General features: G+C 43.1%; 1 protein-coding gene across 3 annotated transcripts in view; it reads right to left on the bottom strand.

The window, feature by feature from the left end:
• CCHR2.PART1H1orf159 (chromosome chr2.part1 C1orf159 homolog) overlaps positions 1-25,364 on the bottom strand; it is a 603,467-nt gene that overhangs the window by 352,267 nt on the left and 225,836 nt on the right. The window contains exon 1 of one of the 3 annotated variants that reach the window (XM_044063077.1): positions 21,674-21,749. The exons of the other annotated variants lie outside the window; for them this stretch is intronic. Coding sequence (XP_043919012.1) covers positions 21,674-21,697 — 24 coding nt within the window. The 5' untranslated portion in view covers positions 21,698-21,749. Of the gene's footprint in view, positions 1-21,673; positions 21,750-25,364 lie in introns of those variants that run through there. 3 annotated transcript variants of the gene reach the window in all.

Here is a 25,364-nt window from a genome sequence, read left to right as displayed (position 1 = left end):
TCATTGTGAATGACCCGAGACGTACCTCCCTGGACTACATGGAGAGACATGGAAGAGCCCTCTGATCATGTAGCCCAGGCTGGTATGACCCTGAGTAGCATCCGGCCCTCACCAAGAATGATACCTCGGTATAAAGAAAAAATGATCAATTTCAACAATTGGCTAAGCTTCTAGTGTCATTCAAAGAGGATCCAGTGCGTTAACCTGGGACAACATGCTAGACGAGCCACATTGCTTCGCAAAAGAATGCTTGCACCTGTCACCCCTAGGATTTCGAATACTGGCCAAGGCTCTTGCTGCCCCCATAGTGCCTTTTTTAGGCAAGGCTCAAAAATCAAACACACCTCCGTAAACAGCACAATTAAAAAACTGAGGATTATGCTACTCAACGCCAGGATTTAAAATCTCAAAATGCACACACTCTAAGCACTCCTCAGTATGGAGAATGTCAACATCTGTGAAGTAACTGAAACCTGGTTCAAGGCTCCAGAGAGCACCCCAGCACTACCGGGCTACAACTCATACCACACGTTTCGGCCACAGAACATGGACCGAAACACAAAAGGAGGGGGTGTATCCATATTCATAAAGGATACCTACACCTCCAGGTTAGTGGAGCAGCAGGATATCTCTGAGATCCATGTGCAACTAACATCAGGCAAATCTGCAATGCAAATTGTGGCCTGCTACAGATCACCCTCCATGACCCAGAAAGTACAGTTTTGTACCTACCATAACTTTCTGGAGAAACTGGAAAACATGAAGGTCCTACCAAACACCCTGATATTGGGCAATGTCAATTACCCTACCATTCACTGGGAAAACAACTCTAGTACAAACTCCCAGGCCCAGCACTTCCTGGAATTCAACTCAAATTCCCTGGATCAGCTGGTAAACTCCCCTACCAGAGGTGAAAACATATTGGAACTGGTCATCACCAACATGGGCGACAGGTGTTCCAGACCGGTCAACCAGTCACTGGTTAGATCAGACCATAAACTAATCACTCTGGATGTCCACACCCCACCACTACCCCAAACTAAGGAAACCACAGTAAAAAACTTTTCTAAAGTAAACTTCGCCTTAAGACAGAGGTGGCAAGTTTCAAAGCCCCCACATTAAAGGATAACGCTGCCCAAGACGCAGAAACCTTTACAAATGCACTCTGAGCACCTAACAAGGATGCATGGATAGTGTCCATCCCTAGCAAAAAAGCAAGACTTACTCCTCTAAGAGAAGGAAACCAGTTTGGTGGACCCCAGCCATAAACAGGCTATACAATAGGAGGAGGAAACTAGTTCAGAAAAAAAAGCAAATCAAAAGGAAAGACATTCCTGATAAGTATCAGAAAGGAAAGACATTCCTGATAAGTATCAGTAAGAAACTAAGGTCCCTCATGAAATCATCCAAGGCTAACTTCAAAAGAAAAATAGCCAAGTATTCAAAAGATAACTGCAAAGCCTTCTTTAGCTATGTTAAGAATCAAGTGGCAACTCACAAATATGCACTGAACTAGTGCAAAATTGCACAAAATATACTAAACCTACTGATATTGCCAACATACTGACAGAGATTCAGTGCAAACGTCACCCCCCTCTCACCCCCAAAAGGACCCACAACAATACCGGAAAAGTGTAGTTTCCCAGAAATCAAACGCACAGGTGAAAACAGCCATATCAAAAGCCAAAAACAGTGTCAATGGGGCCAGATGGTGTCCCAGGCTGCATCTTGCATGAACTACAGAACAAACTAACTCCCCACCTAAACACGCTGCTCAACCTCAGCCTTTCCACAGGCTACGTGCCCACAGAATGGCACACAGCAACGGTTATTCCTCTCCACAAAGGAGGGGCCCACAACTGACCCTGGTAACTATCGCCCATAAGCCTGACTAGCCTGGTCTGCAAGGTTATGGAGCGCATCATTATGGAACTCATTAACAAAGACATTGGGAACCTCCAAACACGTGACCCGACCCAGTTCGGCTTTCAGGGCAGATCATGCCTACTAAACCTGGGTGACTTTTTCAAGACAGTCACCAAAGCCATAGACGAGGGAAAGGTGGTTCATACAGCCTACCTTGACCGCGCCAAGGCTTTCAATACCATTCCCCACTCTGGTATTACAGAAAAACTCACCAGCCATGAACATAAACCCCTATGTTACAAGATTGGTTGCCAATGGCTTACAGACAGAACTCACACGGTAAGAATAGTGGGCTCCAGGTCTGACTATACCAGTTACAAGCGATGTCCCGCAAGGCTCGATCCTGGGACCCCTACTGTTCAGCATATACTTCTCAGACGTACAGGCAAACACAGGAGGACTATGGCTAACCAAGTTCGCCAATGACTGCAAACTGGGAGCCATAATTGGCTCTGGCTGACACGGACATCCTCCAAAAGGGCCTTACTGAGACGGACACCTGGTGTAAAAGTCATGGCCTCAAGCTAAATGCCAAAAAATGCATAGTCATCCCGTTTGGGGAAAAACAAAACATCCACGAATTACCACATAGGTGGCAGCCCCCTTAATACAGAAGGGGCAATAAGAGATCTGGGGACCCAGGTAGAGATAGTAATCTCTCCTTTGACAACCATATTGCATCATATTGCCAAAGTAGTTAAGAAATCCTTCTATGTGGCCCATCTAATTACTAAAGGGTTCGCATCTAGAAATAGAGGTTATAGTGCCCCTCTACTAGTCACTCAGACTCATCATAGAGTACAATGCCCCATTTGGGATGTACCTCACAAGACACTTCCAACAGCTGGAAAGACCACAAAAGTACCTCACCAAGAGGATTACTGGCCTCAAACATATGTCCTATGCAGCCCGACTGAAAAAACTCTGGCTGTACTCAGGGTTATATCGTTTACTCAGAAGTGATCTCTGCATGACTTACAAAGCCATGTCCAACTTAGAATTGATGGACATGCTCCATCTAAAGAAATCCAAGTCACTGTGAGCCACGCATTATAGTGAGCTAAACCTCACCACAACAATAAATAGAACATGCTGGAGGGAGAGATTCCGGTCAGAGACTCCCCATGCTTTGGAACAAAATTTCAAACTACATTAGGCAGAGCCCCCTCACCAACACTCAAGAGAAACCTTGACGAGTGGATGGGTAACAGAAAATACACCCCTGGGATCACTTAATTGGCTCTGCTTGACAGAGGATCAGTTAATTAATCAATGGGGCGGAGAAAGCAGACACACACTGGCTAGGCTTATAAATGCCCTAGGGCAGATAGCCTAGTACCTACCTACCTATGAATCTAGAACCTATACAGGATAAAACGTCCAATATTAAAAACAAAGTAGGGAATCTAATCAGCAACGTTCAAAGAGAAAGGAGGACTTTACCAAGCTGTTTTGCCAGTTTTTCCAAACTGCAAAGTAGTTTGTGGGAGGAGAAAGTACAGTTGTGTACACTTACCATAAATGTAGATGTTAAAGTGTATTCACTGTTGCAGTCATTACATTTGGGTTATCTGCTTGCAGGTAGCCCTCAACCTCCCTGATTATCAGAGTCTTGGGTCCTGTGTCGGTTGCTGTCTGTTTTTCCATGATGTCAGGTAGTCAGGGATATAAAGCATGCAGCCGATGCCATTACATCAGTTTTTCTTGCTCCAGATGTCTGGTGCCCCCATAATGGGAAGCAATTATATACAAGGGTACACCTCCAACAAAAAGCAAATACACCAGAAAGCTTATACAGTAAACAAGAAGACAGGTATAGCCAATAGAAGTCAGGGGGCTGGAAGGAAGGTAACCAGGACTGCAACAGTGAATACACTCCAACATCTACATTTATGGTAAGTGCACACGACTGTACTATGTTCTTCGTGTTTCACTGTTGCAGTCATTACATTTGGGTAGATTTCCAAGCTAGAAGAAGGGAGGAGGCAAGTGGCAAAAATAGCTCTGGATTTAATCAAAAATAGGCAAGTGGTAATACTTGAAGGTATGAAGAGAATTCCAGGTAGCAGCTTCTAGGATGCCCCTGATAGGAACACCTCTGAGAAAGTCCGTTGAAGTAGATGCAGGCCTGGTGGAATGTGATCTTATCCCCTTGTGGGGTAGGTGTTCCATGGTGCTTATAGCAGAAATGAATGCAATGGCCTATCCACTTAGAAATGGTTTGCTTTGAAATGGCCTTCCCTTCTGCCCCTGCAGCAAAGGCAACTAGCAGCTGTTCAGTTTTCCTGAGAGGCTTAGTCCTGTCCAAATAAAATCTAAGTTGTCTGTGCACGTCCAAAGAGTGCAGTATTCGCTCTCCTTTGTTCTGTGGATTAGAAAAGGTTGTCAAATTAATGGATTGATTAAGGGCCACACTGGATACCACCTTGGGCATAAAGGAAGGACTGGTCCTGAGGGACACCCTGTCTGCATGGAAGATGATGAAGGGCTCCACTGCCATGAGGGCCTGTAATTTAGACACTTCTTGCTGAAGTGATGGCTAGAAGGAAGGCTGTTTTCCAAGAAAGGAATTTCAACTCTGCAGTTGCAGCTGGCTCAAAAGGATTTAGAATGAGCTTTTCCAATACAAAGTTAAGGTCCCAGGCAGGAGTAAGGGCTCTCCTGGGTGGTCTTAAACTGTTGGCCCCTCTGAGGAATGGTTTCAGCAGGTGGTGAGAGAAGAGGGGTGGCTCAGTATTATAATGTGCTGAAATGGCTGAGGCATGAATTTTAATAGAAGAGAAAGAAAGACCCTCGTGAAGCATCTCTGTTAAGTACTGAAGAATATGCAGTAAGCTGGGCACTGTTGTGCCCATCCCCAGAGTTTGGCTCCAGGAACAGTATCTTTTCCACTTTTCAGCGTAAGAGTTTCTAGTACTCGGCCTCCTTGCCTGCAGAATGACATCCAGCACTTGCTGACTGAGGGATAGTATTGGAGAGCTCAGGTAATAAGCCAGGCTGCAAGGTTCAGGGTTTGAAGCTGGGGGTGCAGAATCTGAACCTCCTGCTGGGACAGCAGGGAAGGGGTCTGAGGCAGGTGCCATGGTTCCAGCAGCGGCATACTGCGCAAGAGGGGGTACCAGTGTTGGCATGGTCAGTCTGGTGCAATGAGTATTGTCCTTGGTTTGTCCTGTTTGATCTTTAGAACTTTCAAAGAGGATAGGCAGAGGGGAAAAGGCATAAACTGAGAGGCTTTCCCAGGTGAAGGACAGGGCATCCACTTTCCAAGCTTGTCTGTGGGGAGTCCTTGTACAGCATTTGTCCAATTGGTAGTTCTGAGGGGAGACAAACGGGTCTAATCTCTGGGATCCCCCATTTGTTTCTCAAAATGTTGAATATCTTTGGTTCCAGTTTCCACTCATGTGGGTCCATAAGATTTTTGCTTAGGTCGTCTTCCAGTGAATTTAGCTTGCCTGGCAGGAACTGAGCTTGCAGGTGTGCACTTGGTAGCTCAAGACTGTGTTCCACAGAGCCATGGCTAGTCTGCAGAGATGGTACGAGTGGGTTCCCCCCTGCTCGTTTGTGTACCACAGAATAGTGGTGCTGTCTTTACCAATTGTCCTGGAGGGTGGCTTAATGGCTAAGGTGCTTGCCTTACAAACACAAGGTGCAGGGTTTGAGTCTCACAAGGGATAATTGGCTAGGCATAAAATGGCTCGCAAGGGCAGTTAGCTTAGTACTAAACTATGAACCTAAAATGTGATCCTTGAAGGTTGTCAGAACATTCTGTACAGCTAACTTTTTTTTGATTGATATGCAAGTGCATTTGCCTCTGGTTCCATTTGCCCTTCCAAGTGAGCCCCCCCATGCATAGTCTGAGGAGTCTGTTAGGGTTTGGGCAGCAGGGGGTAGAGTGAATGGCAGTCCTTTGTTGTGGTAGTAGGCCTCTGCCCAACAAAGCAACTCCATCTTTATACAAGGAATGATAGGAATCAATGATTCCAGGTCCTGAGAATGTTGACACCATAGGCTTTTTAGATTCCATTATAGTTTCCTCATATGCAGTTTTGCATATGGAATTAGTAGGATGCTTAAGGCCATGAACCCCAGGGCATGCAGTATTTTCCTTGCAGACAGCTGGGTCTTTGTGGCCAGTAGTTTGAAGTAGACTGTCAGATAAGCTTGTTTCTCTGGTGTGAGGTAGGCCATCTAGGAAGTTGTGTTCAAGCTTGCTCCCAGGAATACAATTTGTTGGCAGGGTATTAGATGAGATTTCCTTTAGTTTATGGTGTACCCGAGTGAGGTTAGCAGTTTCTTTACAAATGACAGATGATTTAATAGTATGTCTAATTCAGGCAGGAAGCCAGGACAATCGTCCAGGTATGGGTATATCTGAATAGTTCTTTGCCTGCACAATGCAATGACTGGAACTAGGCACTTTGTGAATACCCTGGGCGCAGTAGATAAGCCAAAGGGCAGTGCAGAGAACTGAGTGCATGTAGCCTGCTTTGAAGCATACGTATTTTCTGCAAGATTCCCTTATTGGGATGTGCAGATAAAGCTTCCTTTAAGTCGAATGTTGCCACCCAGGCATTTTTGCCTAGCATGGGAAGCACCTGATGAAGAGTTATCATTCTGAAATTTGGGATTAACAAAAAGGTGTTTAGGATAGACAGGTCCAGGGATAGGACGCCAGGAGTTGTCTTTTCCGGGTACCAGGAAAAGTCTGGAGTAAAAACATTGTCCCCATTCCTCTGCTGGGACCAGCTCAATAGCCTTGATACCGAGAGAGAACCTGCTGTTGAGCCTCTGCCCAATGATTTGGGGGTAGGTCTGGCCAACCGTTTAGGGTTGGTAAGGTGTGGAAGTGGAACTCTATCCTTGGGAACTATATTTAAAACCCACAAAGTTCCCAGTTTTTTGCATGCAGGGCGATCTTTCCCCCTAAAGGAGCAGTCAGTTGAGCAGGGCTTGGAAGGTTAAGGTTAAGTCGTTGTGACAGTTTACCATAGGGGGGGTGTCTTACTACTACCAGCTTTGGAAGTGGGAGCCCCCCACTGCTTAGGCCTGTGAGTACCTTGAGACTGTAGCCTAGGTGGTCTGCTGTTCCTGGGTTTGGACTGAAGGCCTGGAAGAGACAGGAAAGGACCAATTCTTAGAAGGCCAATGCCTACTAAATCTGGGAGGCTGTACTTGCAGGAAATCTTTAACAGTTTGCATAGATTTAGCTTTTTCCTCCATCTTTTTAAGTACTTCTGCTTTGTTGCCAAACAGGCGGTCTTGGTTTAAGGGAGCATCCAGTAATTTAGCTTTAACATGATCTGGCAATGTTTGCTCCTTAAGCAAAGCATGCCTTTTAAGAACAGACCCAGTGATAGCAAGATGCCTCTAAGGAGTCAAAACCACATTGCAAAATATGTTTACAAACTTGTTCAGCAGAATGCATTAAATCCTCTAATTCTTTATTTTCAGCACAGTTAGGAATCAGCATTTTCTGTTTAAGTAATCCAATAATATGCTGCTGATACTTTAACATATGAAACTGGCAGTTTAAGGCTCTTATGGCCAAAAAAGCAGAAAAGTATACCTTCTTACCCCATCTGTCCAGGGCCCTGGAATCTATCAGACGGGGTAGGGTTTTTGGCAGTAGTAGCCTTAATGCTTTTGGGTCCCTGTGAAATGGTCTCTGGGTCCGCAGTAGGATTCTTAAAGAGAAACTTGAGAGTCAGGTACTCTAATACCAGTCAGGTTTCCTGGGAGCCGGAGGTGTCTGGGGACAGGCTAGATTCCAAGAAGGCATCATCTAAAATGTCCAGTACAGGAGGGATAGCTCAAGGCCTGTGTTGAGGTAGGAGTAGGAATTCCCCAAGCCTCTTTTTGGAGTCGAGAGTAATCCTGGCTTTCCCAGCGGAAATGCTCCCCAAGAGAGTGTGTGTGTGCAAAGTTTTGCCAAGAGAGAAATCTTCTGGAGGGGAAGCAGAGGGAACAGAGTCCACTGCATCAGAATCCTCATAGGTAGACAAGGCCAAATCCTGGTTATCAGAAGAAACAAATTTCAGAATTCTGATCAGAAGGAAAATCAGTTCTAGGTCTTGGAGGGAGAAGGCTGGCTTCCCCTAATTAGAGTAATAAGGTCTTCAGCCATTCTTATCATTTTTTAGGCATATGGGCCTGACCATGCAGTTTGGACGTCGGTTTTCTAGGCATGGATTGATTTTTAGGCCTTGAAGATGGCGTCAGTTTGATATGCAAGTCAGTAGGCCGGAATACACCCTCAGAAGCCGGTGCCTGCACAGCGGCTCTGGACCCACCCAAGGCAGAAATATCCACAGGTTCCATAGTCTAAGCATCTCGCGGAATACTGGACTCCGACTGGGTCTCTGTAGAGGCCTGCAAATCTGAAGTAGTGGGTATCTGGGTCTACGAAAGAGCTTCACCAAGTACCGGCAAACTGGCGACTAGCTTAATGAAAGCGTCGTCAGCAGCTTTGGACCTATGCTGTCTGCCTTTGTCTTTATCTTTACGTTTATTCGGAATGTCAGTAGTTGGATGGCTTATTGAAGCCATTTCTGGATAATTAAACAGAGTACTAAAAGAGTTTGATGTGAAAATGAACAGACGATGAATAGTTCGAGGATTGAATAAGGCACAAAACGGACAGCAAGGGATGTCGTGGTCTGGGCCTAAGCAAGGAATGCAGTACAAATGAAAATCTTTGAGTTATTTGCTTTCTACAAGTAATAAAATTGTTAACTTTTACGGACATCGGTTTAGAGCAAGAAAAAGGATCCCCAAAGGGGTACTTAGCTTTTTTGAAGACTTTGGTTCTGAAACTCGAAAACGAAAATTTCAGAAGTTGGCTGACCGGCACTTGCGAATAAGAAGTTATGTACCTACCATAACGTTCCATGTTAGTTGTTTTCTCTCGCCTTCTTTCTTGCTGGATGGGTTCGGAGCCGATCCTCGGCTCCGACTCAGCCACTTACTAAAGCTCAAGAGCTAATTTTACCGGCTCGAGGCAACCCTATATCCCATGATGCGAGGCGATGACTACGCAGATCTCGTTTGGTAGCTAAGGAAATTATGCAATACATTCCTCCAACTGGAGAGGAAGAGGAAGAGGTAATAATGATAATAATAATAATAATCCCCCGAAAAAGATCAACCTAATCTAGTGACACTAGAAAGCTGATTAGTTGGAAAAATTGGATTAAGACTCTTAAGGGAAGAGGCACAATCTTCTCGGTCTGACCAGGATAGGGGTATGGTGGGCGGGACGCAAGAAAGAAGGCGAGAGAAGACAACTAACATGGAACGTTATGGTAAGTACATAACTTCTTAATGTTAAGTTGTCAATCTCGCCTTCATTCTTGCTGGATGGGACCGCGTCCCTAGCACCTCTATCCTGGGTGGCTCAATGGAACAGACTCTTGAGAACGGTGGAACCAAAATTTGCTCTGTCTCTGGAGGCCAAGTCTAATTTGTAATGTGAAACAAAGGTATGAGGAGAGGCCCATGTGGCTGCTGCACAAATAGTGTCTATTGGAAGTCTAGCCTGAAAAGCTGTAGATGTAGCTAGAGCTCTGGTAGAATGGGCTTTTGGCCTAGAAATTAACGCTTTACCTCTGAGCTGATAAATGCAAGTAATCACAGAAGACAGCCATCTAGATAGAGTTACCTTGGATACTGGAAGGCCTTCCCTGTTCTCTGCATAGGATAAAAACAGTTGATCAGATATCCTAAAATGTTTGGTTCTGTCCAGATAATATCCGAGTTGGCGGTGAACATCAAGATAATGTAGTTTTTGTTCCGCTCTATTAGAATAATTTGGGAAAAAACTGGAAGATCAATGGATTGATTTAAGTTAGTCTGCGATGCCACTTTGGGTAAGAAAGACGGATTAGTCCTTAGAGAAACTCTGTCTTTGTGGAAGATTAAGTAGGGAGGACGAATGCAGAGGGCATGAAGCTCAGATACTCTCCTGGCAGAAGTAATGGTGACTAGAAAGAGTGTCTTCCAAGAAAGAAATTTCAATGAACAGGCAGCCGCAGGTTCGAAAGGGGGAAGAATCAAGGATGTTAAAATTAAATTTAGATCCCACTGTGGTGGGGGGTCTCTAATCGGAGGTTTAAGTAAAAAAATACCTCTAAGGAATGCCTTGCAAAGTTTATGTGACATAATGTTGTGGTCCAACAAGCCTATATGAAAATTTGAAATTGCTGCCAGCTGTACTTTTACTGTGGAGGAAGAAGATCCTGAATGAAAAAGCTCGGCTAGGAAGTCCAAGACCGAATGAATCGGAGCAGTATAGGGGTCTATATTCCTAGCTTTTGCCCAGAAGGAGAAACGTTGCCATTTACTAGTGTAAATCCTTCTGGTGGAAAATTTAAGGGAAACTACTATGAAATCCCGGACGGGATTAGAAATCATAGGAAGCTTGGCTAGGGATGGAAGCGGAGCAACCAAGCAGTGAGGTTGAGAGAAGGTATGGATTGGTGCAGCTGCCCCGACTGGTGGGTCAGAAGATCTGGAACCGGGTCCAGATGCCATGGCTGTACCAAAAGATAACGATGTAGGAATGGAAACCATATCTGTCGAGGCCAATAAGGGGCAATGAGAATCATCTTGGCTCTCAAGGCGGTTGCTTTCTGAATTACTTGTGGTATCAGAGGAAAGGCATAAAGAAGTCCCCGGGGCCAATCTTGGATTAGAGCATCTCTGGGGGGATGGCCTGGAAGGGGGAAGAGAGAAAAGTCAGGGCATTTGCTGTTTTGAGGTGTAACAAAAAGATCACAGCAAGGAAGGCCCCACTTCTGAAAAATCTCTTCTGTCACAAATTTGAGAGACCACTCGTGAGGCATGAGAATAGCTCTGCTCAACCTGTCCGCTATGATGTTGAATTTCCCGGGGATATGCGTTGCTATTCAGAAACCGCTGAGAAGAGATTGCCCACTGCCAAAGTCTGACAGCCTCTCGACACAGTGGATAGGACTTGGTTCCGCCCTGTTTGTTGATATACCACACTACGGACATATTGTCTGTTTGGACTGCAATAGTTCCCAGGGGAAGAGAGTCGTTGAGGGCTTGCAACGTTAAAAGCACTGCTTTCATCTCCAGGACATTTATGTGCAGGTGGCATTCGAAAGGTTGCCAAGTGCCATGGACCATCCTGCCCTGATAATGCCCCCCCCACCCGATCAGGGAGGCGTCGAATATAACCGTGGCGACCGGAGCGGGAGGAACAAAGGGTCTGCCCTGATGGACTTGAGGGGACGATATCCACCAGGTCAGATGCCTTTTGCAAATTGGAGTTATTATGATGCTGTGATGCATGGGAAGTTGTTGAAAGGACCATTGAGCGAACAGCATCCATTGCAGAAGACGCATGTAAAAGCGGGCAAGGGGAAGAAGTGTTATGGCGGCCGCCATAAGACCCAATACTTTCAGAGCAAATCTGGCCTGAATTTTGTTGCTGAGAAGAATCACATGGATGTGATTTTGAATGTCCAAGATCCTTTGGTCTGTTAACTTTACTGAAAGTTGTATGGTGTCCAATTTGGCGCCTATAAAAGGTAATAGATTGACAAGGCGACAAGGCAGATTTTACGAAATTTATAGAAATCCCTAGCCCTCTGCAAATGTGAATGCTGTAATCTCTGGCTTGGAGAAGTTGATGCCTGGTGGTGGCAGTGAGGAGCCAGACGTCTAGATATGGAAACACCTGGAATCCTTGACGTCTCAGGTGAGCCGTAACCGCTGCCATACATTTGGTGAACACTCTGGGGGCTGTAGCGAGTCCAAATGGCAGGGCTCTGAATTGGAAGTGACTGGTCCCCAGCCGAAAGCGGAGAAACCTTCTGAAGCGCCTGTGAATTTTTATAGTACACATCCTGAAGGTCTACTGAGCACATCCAATTGTCCTTGCCCAGAGAGGGTAGAATGGACTGAAGCGTGACCATCCGGAATCTTGTTTTCTTTACAAACTTGTTTAGTTTGCTGAGATCTAATATTGGTCTCCAGTCCCCTGTCTTTTTTGGTACTAAAAAGAACCTTGAGTAGATACCGGATCATATTTGGTCTGCTGGGACTGGCTGGATGGCTCTTTTTGCTAGCAGTTTTGAAATCTCTGGTACTGCTAGTTCCCTTAGACCGGGTGGAACGTCTGGAAGGGTTCCCTTTTGCTGAACTGGGGTTTGAATAAAGGGAATTTTGTAACCCTCGGATATGATCGACTGTACCCATTTGTCTTGAGAAAGGGAAAGCCAGGCTTTTGGGTACAGCGATAATCTTCCCCCGACTGCCTCCGAAGGTGGACAATCGGGCAACATCTCAGGGATGCTGGAAGGGTTTGTCAGAGAGAGGCTCCCTGCTACCCTGATTCTGCTGACCCCCTTTGTCCCTAGGGCGGTGTCTGTTGTTACCCCCTCTGCCTCTGGGGGTAAACTGACCTCGTGCATCAGGCGTGACTCCTTGAGATTTGCGGAACCACATTTTCCCTCCCTTCTGACCTTTTGGGTAAGGTCTTGAAGGGGTGGAGAAACGGACTCCTACGGCAGAAAGACTCTTGCCATCTTGTTCGCATCTAGTCAAGGTGTCTTTCACTTGAGATCCGAACAAAGTCGAGCCATGAAAGGGAGAGTTTGTGAAGGACGCCTTGAAGGGATCTGCAAAATTACAAAGCCGCATCCAGGATTGACGCCTTAAAGCCACTCCTGTGCCTGCGGCCCTACTCGCTCCATCGGCTGCATATGAAATGAGCCGCATGGAAGAGTTAATGGAGTTTAGGATTCCTAGCTGTGAGTTAATTTTATCCTGGGACCCAGCAGCTGACGGATCCTGTAAAACTTCTCCCAACTCTTTAAGAACATCTCTTTGAAGGTGGGTGAAATGACAAGTAGTTCAGCGATCGCATGGCAAAGGTCGCTGAAGAAAAAATCCGCTTGCCGTACCTATCCATAGTCCTAGAATCCTTGTTAGGAGGATGGACAGGTACTGAAGGATCAGCTAGTTCCTTCTTGGTGGCTGCAGCCACCACCATGGCATCAACCGGGACACCTTTTGTCAAACATTGCCTATCAGGTGGGGCCGTAATGAATTTAGAAGGCCTCCGAGGAATGGGTTCCACCGAATCCGGGGCCATCCACGCCTTCCGAGCCACCACGTCCATAAGAGGGTCGAAAGGCAGAGACACCCAGGAGGTGGAGGGTCGAGACCCGAACGCCTCCAGGTATACATACTCGTCCTCGGAAGGATTAAGGGAAGGCCAGTTCCCCCTCTGCTTAAGGAGTTCAAGGATGTCTGAGAAAGAGACATCCTCAGAGGAGGACCTTGGGGATCCCTCCGACTTATCCAGGTCAGTATCAGATGTAATAGACTCGGGGGAGTCTAGGTTTCCTCTTACGCGGAGGTTCACCTGACGGGTCAGGAGAAGCCTCGGAAGAGGAAGATATTCCCAATGGGGAAACCTGAGGCGTTGGATCTCTGGGTCCAGGAGCAAGAGAGTGGGAAGAGACGTCTGCAGGCACTGTAGTGGGAGGAGCTGATGGAACTGACAGTTGACTACGCCCTGGGGCTAGTACACTCCTCATCACCTCGAAGGCTCCTGCTCCAAAGAGATAGGAACTCCAGGCCGCACCGACAGGGACGGCTCCGAGGCCGATGTCGGGGCTGAACTCACCAGCGCTGAAGCTCCGAGAGGGAGAACGGGGTCGGACAAGGGTGCGATACCACTCGCCCCCTCGGAGCAGACGAGAGAGACCAGACGCCCGGATCCCTCCAATGAAGGCCGCAAGGAGGAAATCGGAGCAGAGGACGACAGAGCCGAAGGGGGGGGGTGGTATCGGCTCCGAAGTCACAACAGTCATGGCTCCGAGGAGCGCCGGCTCCGAGCTCTGTAAGAGAGTCGAAGGAGGAATGTTAGGTGGATGTGTGATAGCTACCGTCTGTTGAGACGGGCTATGGAGCATTTGGGCCAATGCCTGAGACTTTAATAGTCTACTCAACACTCTCTCAAGGTCGTGATCGGACAGCCTGGACGACCAAGAAGAACGACTCCGATGGCTCTGCTCCGAGAGCAGGGGTGATCTTGGAGCCGAACGTATAGACTCCAACGAAGGGGATCGTGATCTCTTTTTTGAGATAGGTGGAGCCGAAGGAGCCGAGGATACGCCGGTTCCAGCCGGAGCAGACCCTGAGAGCCCAGATTTAGCAGCATCGGCGCCGGATGGAGCAGATACTGTAACTTGTAATATAGAAGGATCGGCTCTGACCGGAACAGATCTCGACACTGAAGGAGAACCAGTAGCCGATGGCTTAGGACTTGAAGCCAAAGGCTTAACTGGTTTCGAGGGCTTCCCCGGAGCAGACTTAGTCGGGGAGCTCAGGCTTTAATAAGCCCCTCAGTATTAATTTATTTCTGCGCTCCTGCAGGACTCTTGGGCTGAAGGCATGACAGATAGCACGAGTCCTGCAGGTGCAAGGTCCCAGGCAGTAAACACAAGAAGTGTGACCGTCTGTCAGAGACATCTTCTGACAGCACGAGTCACACTTCTTGAAGCCTGAGACCTTTGTGTCCTTCGACATAGCTGTGTCGAGGAAACACTAAGTAACAAAAAACAGACACACACACACAATAAACACCCAATCCAATAATAAAAAATTTAAACAGGGATACAAACACACTCAAACAGCACACAGAATCCCTGACAGAAAAAATTAGGAAAGGGGGAGGCTTAAGGCCTAACTTGGGGGAAGGGATAAATAACTAGAAAAATAGGGAACACTACCGGGAATAGGGTTAAATTAATCGTTAAGAGTTTACACAACAACAAAGGTGACTAAAACTAAAGGGGTGAGACTAAAAGCTAAAACTAAAGGGGTGAGACTAAAAGTCTGAATTTGAAGAACTTACCAGGAGCCGGTAAAAACAGCACCTCGCAAGCGAAAGCGGCAAACGAGATCTGGGTAGTCATCACCTTGCATCATGGGATATAGGAAAAAAACGCCAAAGTGGACCCAACAAATAACGCCAGTTGAAGATTAAATCCAAAATGCTTTACTGTTTGTTAGCACTTTCATGCATTGAAATACATGCACTTCTTTAGACAAACCTATTGCAATTACTTCAGTAATATATACTCCCACCAAATTTTAATTTTAATTGATAGAATAATTAATTAGGTAACTACATTGAATTAACAGCCCTATGCAATTAAAACTTCATAATAAGAAATTTAAAAGTAATGAGTACAAATGTTTATATTCAGTCTTGAACTTGGCTAAACATTAAAAACACAAACTAAAATAACTAGAAAGAATATACTTCGTACATCTAACTCAAAATTTACTTTCCAAATATTGGAATATACATCTTTAAATAACACCAGCTAAATATCAAGAAAAGCTTTGTTATATTAATAAAAATGTTTTCCCAAAAAATTTTATATATTTATATAATAAAAATAAGCATAGATTATACTTCTTTGTTATTATAAAATCATTTACTTCATCTCATAAGAGCTTTTAACTTTAGTAGACATTTAATGGAGCACATTTCATTTATACCTGGGTGGACATAGGCATAAGTTTTGAGCTGCCACAGCAGCTCACATTCTTCTAACTTAAGATGCCATGGTCCACCCCTAGGGTTCAAATCTATCTTTTGTACAACTGTAAATAGAAAACCATGAGTTGGATTTTCATCAATGTGTTTCGCCAAAGCATTTGTTACTGCACCCTTAGTGATTGCGTATAAATGCTCATATATTCGTTGTTTTAAGTGACGTTCAGTCTTCCCCAGATAGAACGCGGAGCAGATTTTACAAATAGCGAGGTAAACTACTCCTTGACTGTTACAGTCACACCTATTGTTTATATAATATCTTACACCTCGGATTAAGAAGGTGGTCCCTATTTTTATATATTTGCAATATCTACAACGGCCCCACCTATACATCCCATTATTAAACTTGTGTTCCCTAGGTGGGCGTTCCAATAGGGTTTTTAATGAAGGTGCCTTCTTGAAAACAACTAGTGGTTTTGGTCCCAAAGTATTACAAATATGTGCATCCTGAATAATGAATTCCCAATTATTATTGAGTATACATCTTATCTCTAATGATGATATATTAAATTGTGTTAGAAGGCAGGTACTATAATCTGCTCGTTTCCTGCCCGCATTCATTGTTGGATTTACTTCACTAGTCAAACTTTCAGAGATGAAGTAAATGATTTTATAATAAAGTATAATCTATGCTTATTTTTATTATATAAATATATAAAATTTTTTGGGAAAACATTTTTATTAATATAACAAAGCTTTTCTGGATATTTAGCTGGTGTTATTTAAAGATGTATTTTCCAATATTTGGAAAGTAAATTTTGAGTTAGATGTACGAAATATATTCTTTCTAGTTATTTTAGTTTGTGTTTTTAATGTTTAGCCAAGTTCAAGACTGAATATAAACATTTGTACTCATTACTTTTAAATTTCTTATTATGAAGTTTTAATTGCATAGGGCTGTTAATTCAATGTAGTTACCTAATTAATTATTCTATCAATTAAAATTAAAATTTGGTGGGAGTATATATTACTGAAGTAATTGCAATAGGTTTGCCTGAAGAAGTGCATGTATTTCAATGCATGAAAGCGCTAACAAACAGTAAAGCATTTTGGATTTAATCTTCGACTGGCGTTATTTGTTGGGTCCACTTTGGCGTTTTTTTTCCTAGTTTTGTTCGTTTTGGTTTTTGTTTTTTCATCATGGGATATAGGGTTGCCTCGAGCCGGTAAAATTAGCTCTCGAGCTTTAGTAAGTGGCCGTGTCGGAGCCAAGGATCGTCTCCGAACCCATCCAGCAAGAATGAAGGCGAGATTGACAACTTAACATGTAATGGCGTTGACTGCATGATTTATATCCCCGACTACCTGACGTCATGGAAGAAGAGGCAGCAACCGATGCAAGGATCAAAGACTGATAATCAGGCCAGCTGAGGGCTACCTGCAAGCAGATAACCCAAATGTAATGACTGCAACAGTGAAACACAAAGAACATTTGCCCCTACTTAAACATGAGCTGTGACTATGCAGAGCAGTGTTAACAGGTGCACTGCTGTTCTACTTCTACAATACAACTCTGTCTCATTTTCCACACTGTTCAAAGCAGTCACAATACAACTTCAGTATGTACGCACAGTGTAGTCTGACACTAGGAATGCAAAAGGCCCAAGTACAGACCAGTGATGAAGGGGTAACAGGGAAATAATGTAGGATGTGTTCAGTTCCAAAGAGTATGAAGCACTTATAACGAACAGCTGCGAAGTAGAAGGCGCTTCCGCAACAACCAATATAAAAGGTGATAACATTCTATAAATTAGTGTCTTGGGCTAGCTAAGCAGTATAAAGACAAAAAGTAGCCAAAAGTGGAATAATGGGACCAATTCCCAAAGACCTGCTCAGTGTAGGTGACCACTTGCACTAAGAGCAGGTCTTTTAGAATCCACATCCCGGGTGGAAGCCTATTTACAGATGTGCCTTACGCAAGTCTTTCAAAATCAGGTCAAACTTGGAGACAGCAAGTCTTTTGGAATTTGATCCAAGAAGGCAGACACTGTGTACAGGGACACTAGACTCTCACCTTACTTACACACATGCATGAATGGTGTGTGTGTGTGTGTGTGTGTGTGTGTGCGTCTAGATAGATATATCACACATGTATGTGAATGTGTGTAAGCAGCATCACACAGATATACATGCATCCAAATACCAATAGACACCCACCTGACCCACAGGCAGAGATACTCCACAGGAAAATGCACGAGCTGAAACAGGTGCATAGACAGCAAATATCCAAAAATGCAGAGCAACTATCCAAGAACACTTTCAAATTAAAGTTAAAAATGCACTTCTATTACTAGATCATGCAGCAGAAACTAGGTCTTGCCTTCCGTTTTTTTTCGGTGTTATGATCAAACAGAATCTTGGGTTCATACCTCACAACCTCAGAGCAAAAAATCTGGACAAAACCACAAATATTGGGGGGGGGGGGGCAAAGGCCCAAAAGTACACATTTTAAATATTGCTCTTACAGACTCAAATTTGGCAGAACAGGTTCTATATTAGCATGAATTTTTCTGAAGGATATGAAGTCTGAAACTCAAATCTCTACCATTTTCAGACCTCAGTCCTCAATGATTTGCCAGAAAACATTTATGTGAAACACCCAAAATATGAGGCAAAAATCTGCACATTATGCGAACATCTGGACAATTGAGAGGTGTGCTTGGATTTAAAGACAATCACATGACTGATTACTCATCAGCAGGGTTGTAGCCAGAATTCCATTTTGTACTCGCATACTTTATTTACTGCCTCCCAGCTCACCTGGCATTTAAATCAACGGGCACAGCTTTTAAAATGTTGCCCACCAGCAGTTGCAAAATGTACACATTTTCAGTGTTTCACTCAAACTATTTAATATACACATTTCTGTGAGCAAGTTACCAATTCGGTTAGGGGCATTTTATACAATTGCAGACATACTATTGCAGTAAAAACCTACAATGTTTGACTGATGCAAATAAAAAATGTACTCTAAAGAGTATGCAGCTACACCCGTGCTCATCACTATTATTCTAAAATGACAAAAACTAAAACAAGCATAAATATTGGGTCCCTATTAATCTGATGAAACTTTAGCTTGTCGAACTACAAAAGATCGACAGCTAAAGATCAAAACGTCCAAACCGCGAAGAATCAGCTCAGCAAATTTTTCCCATGGAAAGAATTTGCTTGGCTGTTACACAAAAACTTTTAACCTGAAGTGGGGGGCTTTCCCTGAGAAAAATTTGCTTAGCTGTCCGTTCGTGGTTTGGCTCGGTCGATCTTTTATAGTTTGACAAGCTAAAGCTTTGTTAAATTAATAGGGACCCTAACTATTCATATCAGTACATAAACTTATTAAATGCTCTTAGAGCACCTTCAGCAACAATTTCATTCTAAATATCACTATTTTTATGAACAAAAACAAAGTTGACTTCAGTTTTTAACGCCATACAAAAGGTACCCCAACAGCATCACCTAATGGCCAAAAGTATATTGCACATATTATACTGTCAACTAAAATGTAAATGGAATGAAAATGTAAAATTATAACTTGGGTAAAAATGCAATTATATAAAATATATTAAAACATTAAAGAAAATCTCGTACATCAGTATGTCAAGTTGTAAAAACTGCTGTAATAATAGACATGGTAGAAATTTTCATTTCAACCCAGATGAAACTGAGCAGCCAAATATACAAACCACCGTATTTCCTTTTAGATCAAACTAGTGCCTTCGCTCCAACTGACAATTTCATCAACTGATAAAGCAGAAAATAGCTGACAGATACTTAAAAGAATCTTTATACAGTGCACTTGTTATCTGACAATGAACGTCACTTACCTGCAATACAATACTTTAAGTACACAAAGTCTGTCCTACACAAAATGCCCCAAATCCATGTACTGCTAAATAAACTGAGGTATTGGGACTTTTTTATCTTGCAAATTCTAGAACAAAAATCTTTAAATTATATAGTTAACAACCCTTAGACATATTGACAGCTGTATAACTTGTTAGAAAGCCAGCAAACTAACTGGAGACTATAACATGGGATGCCAGCAGCCCAAGTAATAGAATTCAGTTAATACACCTCTGTCTGTTTAAGCCCAGCACAGATTCAAAATGGCAGAAGTTCATAGGTTGGTACTAGGCTATTGGCCCTAGGGCCTATACAAGCCTAGCCATAACAATCCCTGGATATTTCTTACCACAATACTTACTTCTCTAGACCTCTGTCTAGCAGGGTGACTGACATGATCCCCGGGGTGAATTTCCCCATCTTCTATCGAATCATAAAGGTTCCTTTTTAAGAGGGCCAAGGAGGCGCTCTGCTCGACATGTATGGGCAGTCTATTCCAGAGTATGGGGAGTCTCTGGGTCAGGAACCTATCCCTCCAGCATGTTTTGTTCATTGTGATGACAAGGTTTAGATCCCTGGTGCGTGTGGCTCTGAGGGATTGGGATTTCTTTAAGTGGAGCATGTCCAACAGCTCAGGGTTAGACATGGCCTTGTATGTTAAGCAGAGATTGTCTCTGAGTAGACAATATGCCACAGAATATACATGGAGTTTTTTTAGACTGTCAGCTTATGACATCTGCTTTAGGCCTTAGATTCTTTTAGTGAGGCATTTCTGTGGCCTTTCCTGCTTTTGCAGATGTCTTGCTAGATACATACCAAACGGGGCATTATACTCCATAATGGGTCTAATGAGGGATGAGTACAGTGGGACAATGACCTCCTTTTTTCTGGATGAAAAGCCCCTAGTGATGAGGTGTGCCACATAGGATTTCCTGACTGTTGAGGATTTCCTGACTGTTGTGGTTATCGAAAGTGAGACCACTGTCCGCCTGTGTCCCCCAAGTCTCTCATCACACTTTTGATGTTTAGTGTACTGCCACCTATGTGGTAATTCATGGGTAAATGTTTTTTTCCAAAGGGGATAACTATACATTTCTTGGCATTAAGCTTGAGCTCATGGCTCTGGCACCAGGCATCTGTTTCTCTAAGGCCCTTTTGTAGAATATCCACATCATTTGGGGATTTAATAATGGCTCCCAGTTTGCAGTCATCTGCGAACTTTGTTAGCCAGAGTTTTAGTGTTGGCCTGTACTAAAGAGAAGTAGATGCCAAACAAGAGTGGTCCCAGGACTGAACTCTGAGATACTCCACTTGTCTGGAGGTGGATTTGGAGTCTGCTACTTTTACAGTCTGGGTTCTGTCAGTAAGCCAGTTGGCAACCCATCAAGTAACGTAGGGATTTATGCCCAGCTTAGTAAGTTTATCTAGGATTCCACAGTGGGGGTGGTGTCGAAGACCTTGGCGAGGTCCAGATAGGCTGTGTGGACCGCCTTATCCTCGTCCACAGCTCTGGAGACTGATCGAAGAAGTCAATCAGATTCAGGAGACAAGATCGGCCCTTCACAAACCCAAACTGGGTGGAGTCCAGTGTTTGAAGGTTGCCAATGTCTTAGTTTATAAGTTCCATGATAATGCGTTCCATGCCCTTGCAGATCAGGCTCGTCAGACTGATGGGAAGGTAATTCCCAGGATCCAAGGCGGATCCCCCCTTGTGGAGTGGGATAACTGTAGCTGTGTGCCACTCAGTGGGCACAAAGCCTGAGGTGAGGCTATGATTAAACATGACACTTGGGTGAGGTGCCTGTTCATTTTGTAGTTCATGTAGTACACAGCCTGGGATGGGTCCCATGGATGCTGTATTCTTAGCTTTGGAGAGTGCGGTTTCTACCTGTGTGGCTGCGATTACCGGAATTTGGCAATCTTTTGGTATTGAGATGGGCCCTTTAGGGGGTGAAGTTGGCACTAAATCAATCTGCCAGGATATTAGCAATATCCTTGGGATCAGTATAATGCCATTCTGTTGTAGCTCAGAGCAGATCTGAGCATTGCCATTTAGATTCTTGACATAACTAGAGAATGCCTTATGGTTGTCTTTGGAATCTTTTGGCAATTTTATTTTCGTAACTAGCTTTTAAGATTTTTATGAGGGATATCAGCTTCTTACGGAGGCTGGTGAGGGAGTTTTTGCATTCTGCATTGTTGTTAGAGCAAGAGTGATAGCCTAGTAATTATCTTTGAACCTATTATTCTGCACATGAATACAAGCCTAGCCAATAATTAAAAGGTCAAAATCAAATCTCTTACTTTGTATCTGTGAAGTAAAGACATCTATTAGGTCATTCCATCCCACTGACAGTGGTGTTAGCCTACTATTTGTCTGTGAACCTAAAAAAAAAAAAAAGGAACTTTCACTCTGCAGATTACAAACCTAGCTAATAACCAGAGGTTAGAATCAAAACTTTGCATCTTGCATCTGTGAGATAACCATTATGCTAACCAATCCCACATGGACAATGGTGCACATTCATGTCAAAACAGTTTGTTCTTGGATGGATATAGCTTTGGGGAAACCATGTCTCCAGTGGAAGTCTTGGTCACAGAGACTGATTTGCCTAACCAGAGAGTTGTTGGTAGAAGATTCTTATCACTACTACTTCCACTAGTGAAAGAATGGGAGGAAGCATTTAAGACGGGCAGCCCTGAACATTAACTTTATACCTGAAATGAGCAATACTGTTAAAGCTGCTAAAGGACTGAATAGTTTTGCTTTCTTTCACTACATTTTTGTTTCTTTCTATAGCAAAGGCAAACTGCTTTACATTTCATTAAACATCATTTTATAGAATATTCACATACTTTTACTGTGACACAGTACAAGGGAAAGGGTTAAAGCTGCAGGCAGAAGTCCTCAAGGCATAAGATATTCAGACCGAGAGCAAACCATACCTATCAACCTCTTAACACAAGAAATCTGGCACAGCAAAAAATAATGGAGGAACAAAGGCCGAAAGTGAGACCATTTAATTATTCTTATAAAATTTAGTTGCTAGAATAAACAGTGCTGTGCTAGCATGCATTTTCTGAAGCATAAGAAATCTGAAATTCAAATGTCTTATTTAGTGACTTCAATCCTCAATGGATTTGCCAGAAAAATCACAAATTTTATGAGAAACTGACCAAAAATATGAAGCAAATATTTGGACAGTCTTTAAAAATCTGGACAGTTGAGAGGTATGGAGCAAACTGCAGCCAAACATGTCGGGAAAAATCCACAGAAAAGTGAGGTAATTACTGCTCTGCAGCATACCTCTCAAACTCAAAGCCAGAAATCGGGACAATATCCTCCCCCTAAGGCCCAAAACTAGGGACACTTTCTAAATACTGCGCTTACAAACTTAGAAACTTGACAGACTAAAATGTTTTACATTAGCATGAATTCTCTGAAGGATATTAAGTCGGAAACACAAATGCCTGCCATTATTTTCTGACTTTAGTCCTCAATGATTTGCTAGTGATTTGCCAGAAAACCACAATTTTATGAGATACAGGCCAAAAATTAGGTAAAAATCTGGACATTCTGCAAAAACGTGGACAGTTGAGAGGTATGCTCTGCAATACAAGGATCCAATACTGTACCTTCTTATTAGAAGTGTGAGAAGGGATCCTCACTGGTGGAGACGCTTGAAATAATGAGCTAAATCCATGGCCCATAGAGTAGACAACTCTTGAGTTTTAACATTAAAGAGTGAGGTCAGAAGTGGTAGTGGAAAGGAGCCCCATTGTGCAGAATCTGTTAAAGTAGCCTGGATAGATAAGTAACAGACAAAGTTATCCAGTGGGGGCATGAACACTACAAACAACTGCAGACCGGAAAATTAACAGGGTTGGACTCTGTGCCAGGTAATGCAACCTTAAAATGTATTTGGTTTGCAGAAATCTAAAGCAGAGACTACATGAGATGCACCCAAATCATCTTATGTTTCAGGTTTGTAATAAAGGAATGTATTTTGACAGAAGAGCAGACTGGGTTATTTCTGAAGACAGACAAGATGCTGAATGTGGTTAAAAATACATCTCAAGTTTCAGTTAAACTCTACATACCTTAACTGAAGTAGATTTTCTTAAACATCTTTATTATCACTTAAGACATGGGCGCGCACACTAACAGAAATTAAAACAAACCATATTAACATTTTTCCATTTACATACATATCAACTTTATAACCGCTCTCTCATTTCAACATAAATTGCTCCATTCCTGCCTTTCCTTAAACCTCACTCCTTTGATTATTATTCTGCATGTGTTCCATAAATTCAATTTCCATGTAATTTGCTCCTTCCCTTTTTTTAAAAGATGTCTCTTCCAGTTATTCTCTTACATTATTCAATACTTCAAATATAGTTGGTTTAGATTTTGATTTCCATTTTTACTAACTGAATTTTGGCATCCAGAGTTAAACTTAAGCGCCTTACTAACATCTAGGCAATTCGGATCCTGTGCCCCAGCTCAAAAAGAAGGATTTCCTTCGTTAAAGCCATTTGCTCTCGCAATACTTCTGAGAGAGCATTTTGAAGGTAAATTTTAAAGTCTGCCAACTCAATACACTCCCAAGAGTGTCTGTTCTGGCTCTGAGAAACTCTTCTCATGCACAGAGCTCCAAAGAGATAGGAGAGGAACAAAATCAGCTTCATCCAGTTACTGGACTATTAGGAAAACAGCCCAGCATTAGACTTTCATAATCAATCTGGTTTGACTGGCAGAAATGGCGTCAATTGGAAGAAATAGAAATAAGCATCTCACTGGGCTGCTGCAGAATGTTGTGAAGAGCCCTTCCTATTGGCTCAGGCTACCTCACGTGACAGCCTGAGACAGAAGGAGAACATGCCAGGAGGCATGATAGGGTAAAGCACATGAATACATTTACTAAATAATAATAATAATAAATGTAAATTTTATTACATACACACACGTATGTTTGTCTGTGTGTATATGGATATATGTCAGAATTTCAAGTTTTCAGAAACTTGAAATTCATATTGTTGAGACAATGTGATAGATTTTCTGAAAACTCAAACTTCAAACAAGAATTTATCTTCTATGTTTTTGCAGATGGGCAGGCCACTCTGCACCCCCCATGTGGTCAGGAAGGATTCCCAAAATCATGGGCCAGTTATGCCGCAGGTGTGTTCAAGTGCTGCAGTGAAGTTTGTTTTGACAGATGGGAATGTGTGCACAAATATACGTAACAAGCACGTAAATTCTCAACTGTCCCTATAGCGCATAGTTTTTTTATTTTTTTATTTTGCATATATGTATGGGATGGCATATAAAGCTTTCAATTGCATAGTAAACCAGGATGCAATATTAGTCAAGTGGATGGACTAGGCAGGCATATCTATGTCCCCTACTATCCCCAAATTTGCAGAACATCCTCAACATTTTTGGTCACATTTTGGCCGGTTCTTCAAATTTTGCCAAAAAAACAATGCAGATCTCAGACTTAATGGCATTCAAAGAAAGAAAAAGCTAATGCAAACCCTGTTATTCTAGCAAATGCAGAGTATATAAAGGCAATAGCTGTTCCTGATCTTGGGTCCTTTGTCCACCAGTATTTAGCCTTCGCCTTAATTCTTTTGAGTTAAAGATTTGAGACATACAGGGTAGATGAACACTAACCTGACAGTAGTGATCTGAGAAGATAAATTCCTGTATGGCAGTTATGTATATTTTCATTTATTTGATGTAGACAGTTTTAGTTACTCGAAACCCTTCTGCTCAAGGGTGTCAAATAACTAAACCTTCTGCCCAAGCATTACCTGCATAGCGAGTCCTCTGCCCACATAACCAAGTGCTATTGAGTAAACTTCTCTTTTTTCATGTCCTGGAGTACAGTGAGCTGTGTGTTCGAAGATTTTCTGTGCATCATACTTTCTGCCCATCTGGACTTTCTTGCTCGCAAGACTTAAAAATCACATTAACATATTTAAAACACAT

Source organism: Protopterus annectens, chromosome 2.part1 (assembly GCF_019279795.1).
Source record: "Protopterus annectens isolate FY-2018-M chromosome 2.part1, PAN1.0, whole genome shotgun sequence".
NCBI lineage: Eukaryota > Metazoa > Chordata > Ceratodontiformes > Protopteridae > Protopterus > Protopterus annectens.
This window is presented reverse-complemented; position numbering and strand designations above follow the sequence as displayed.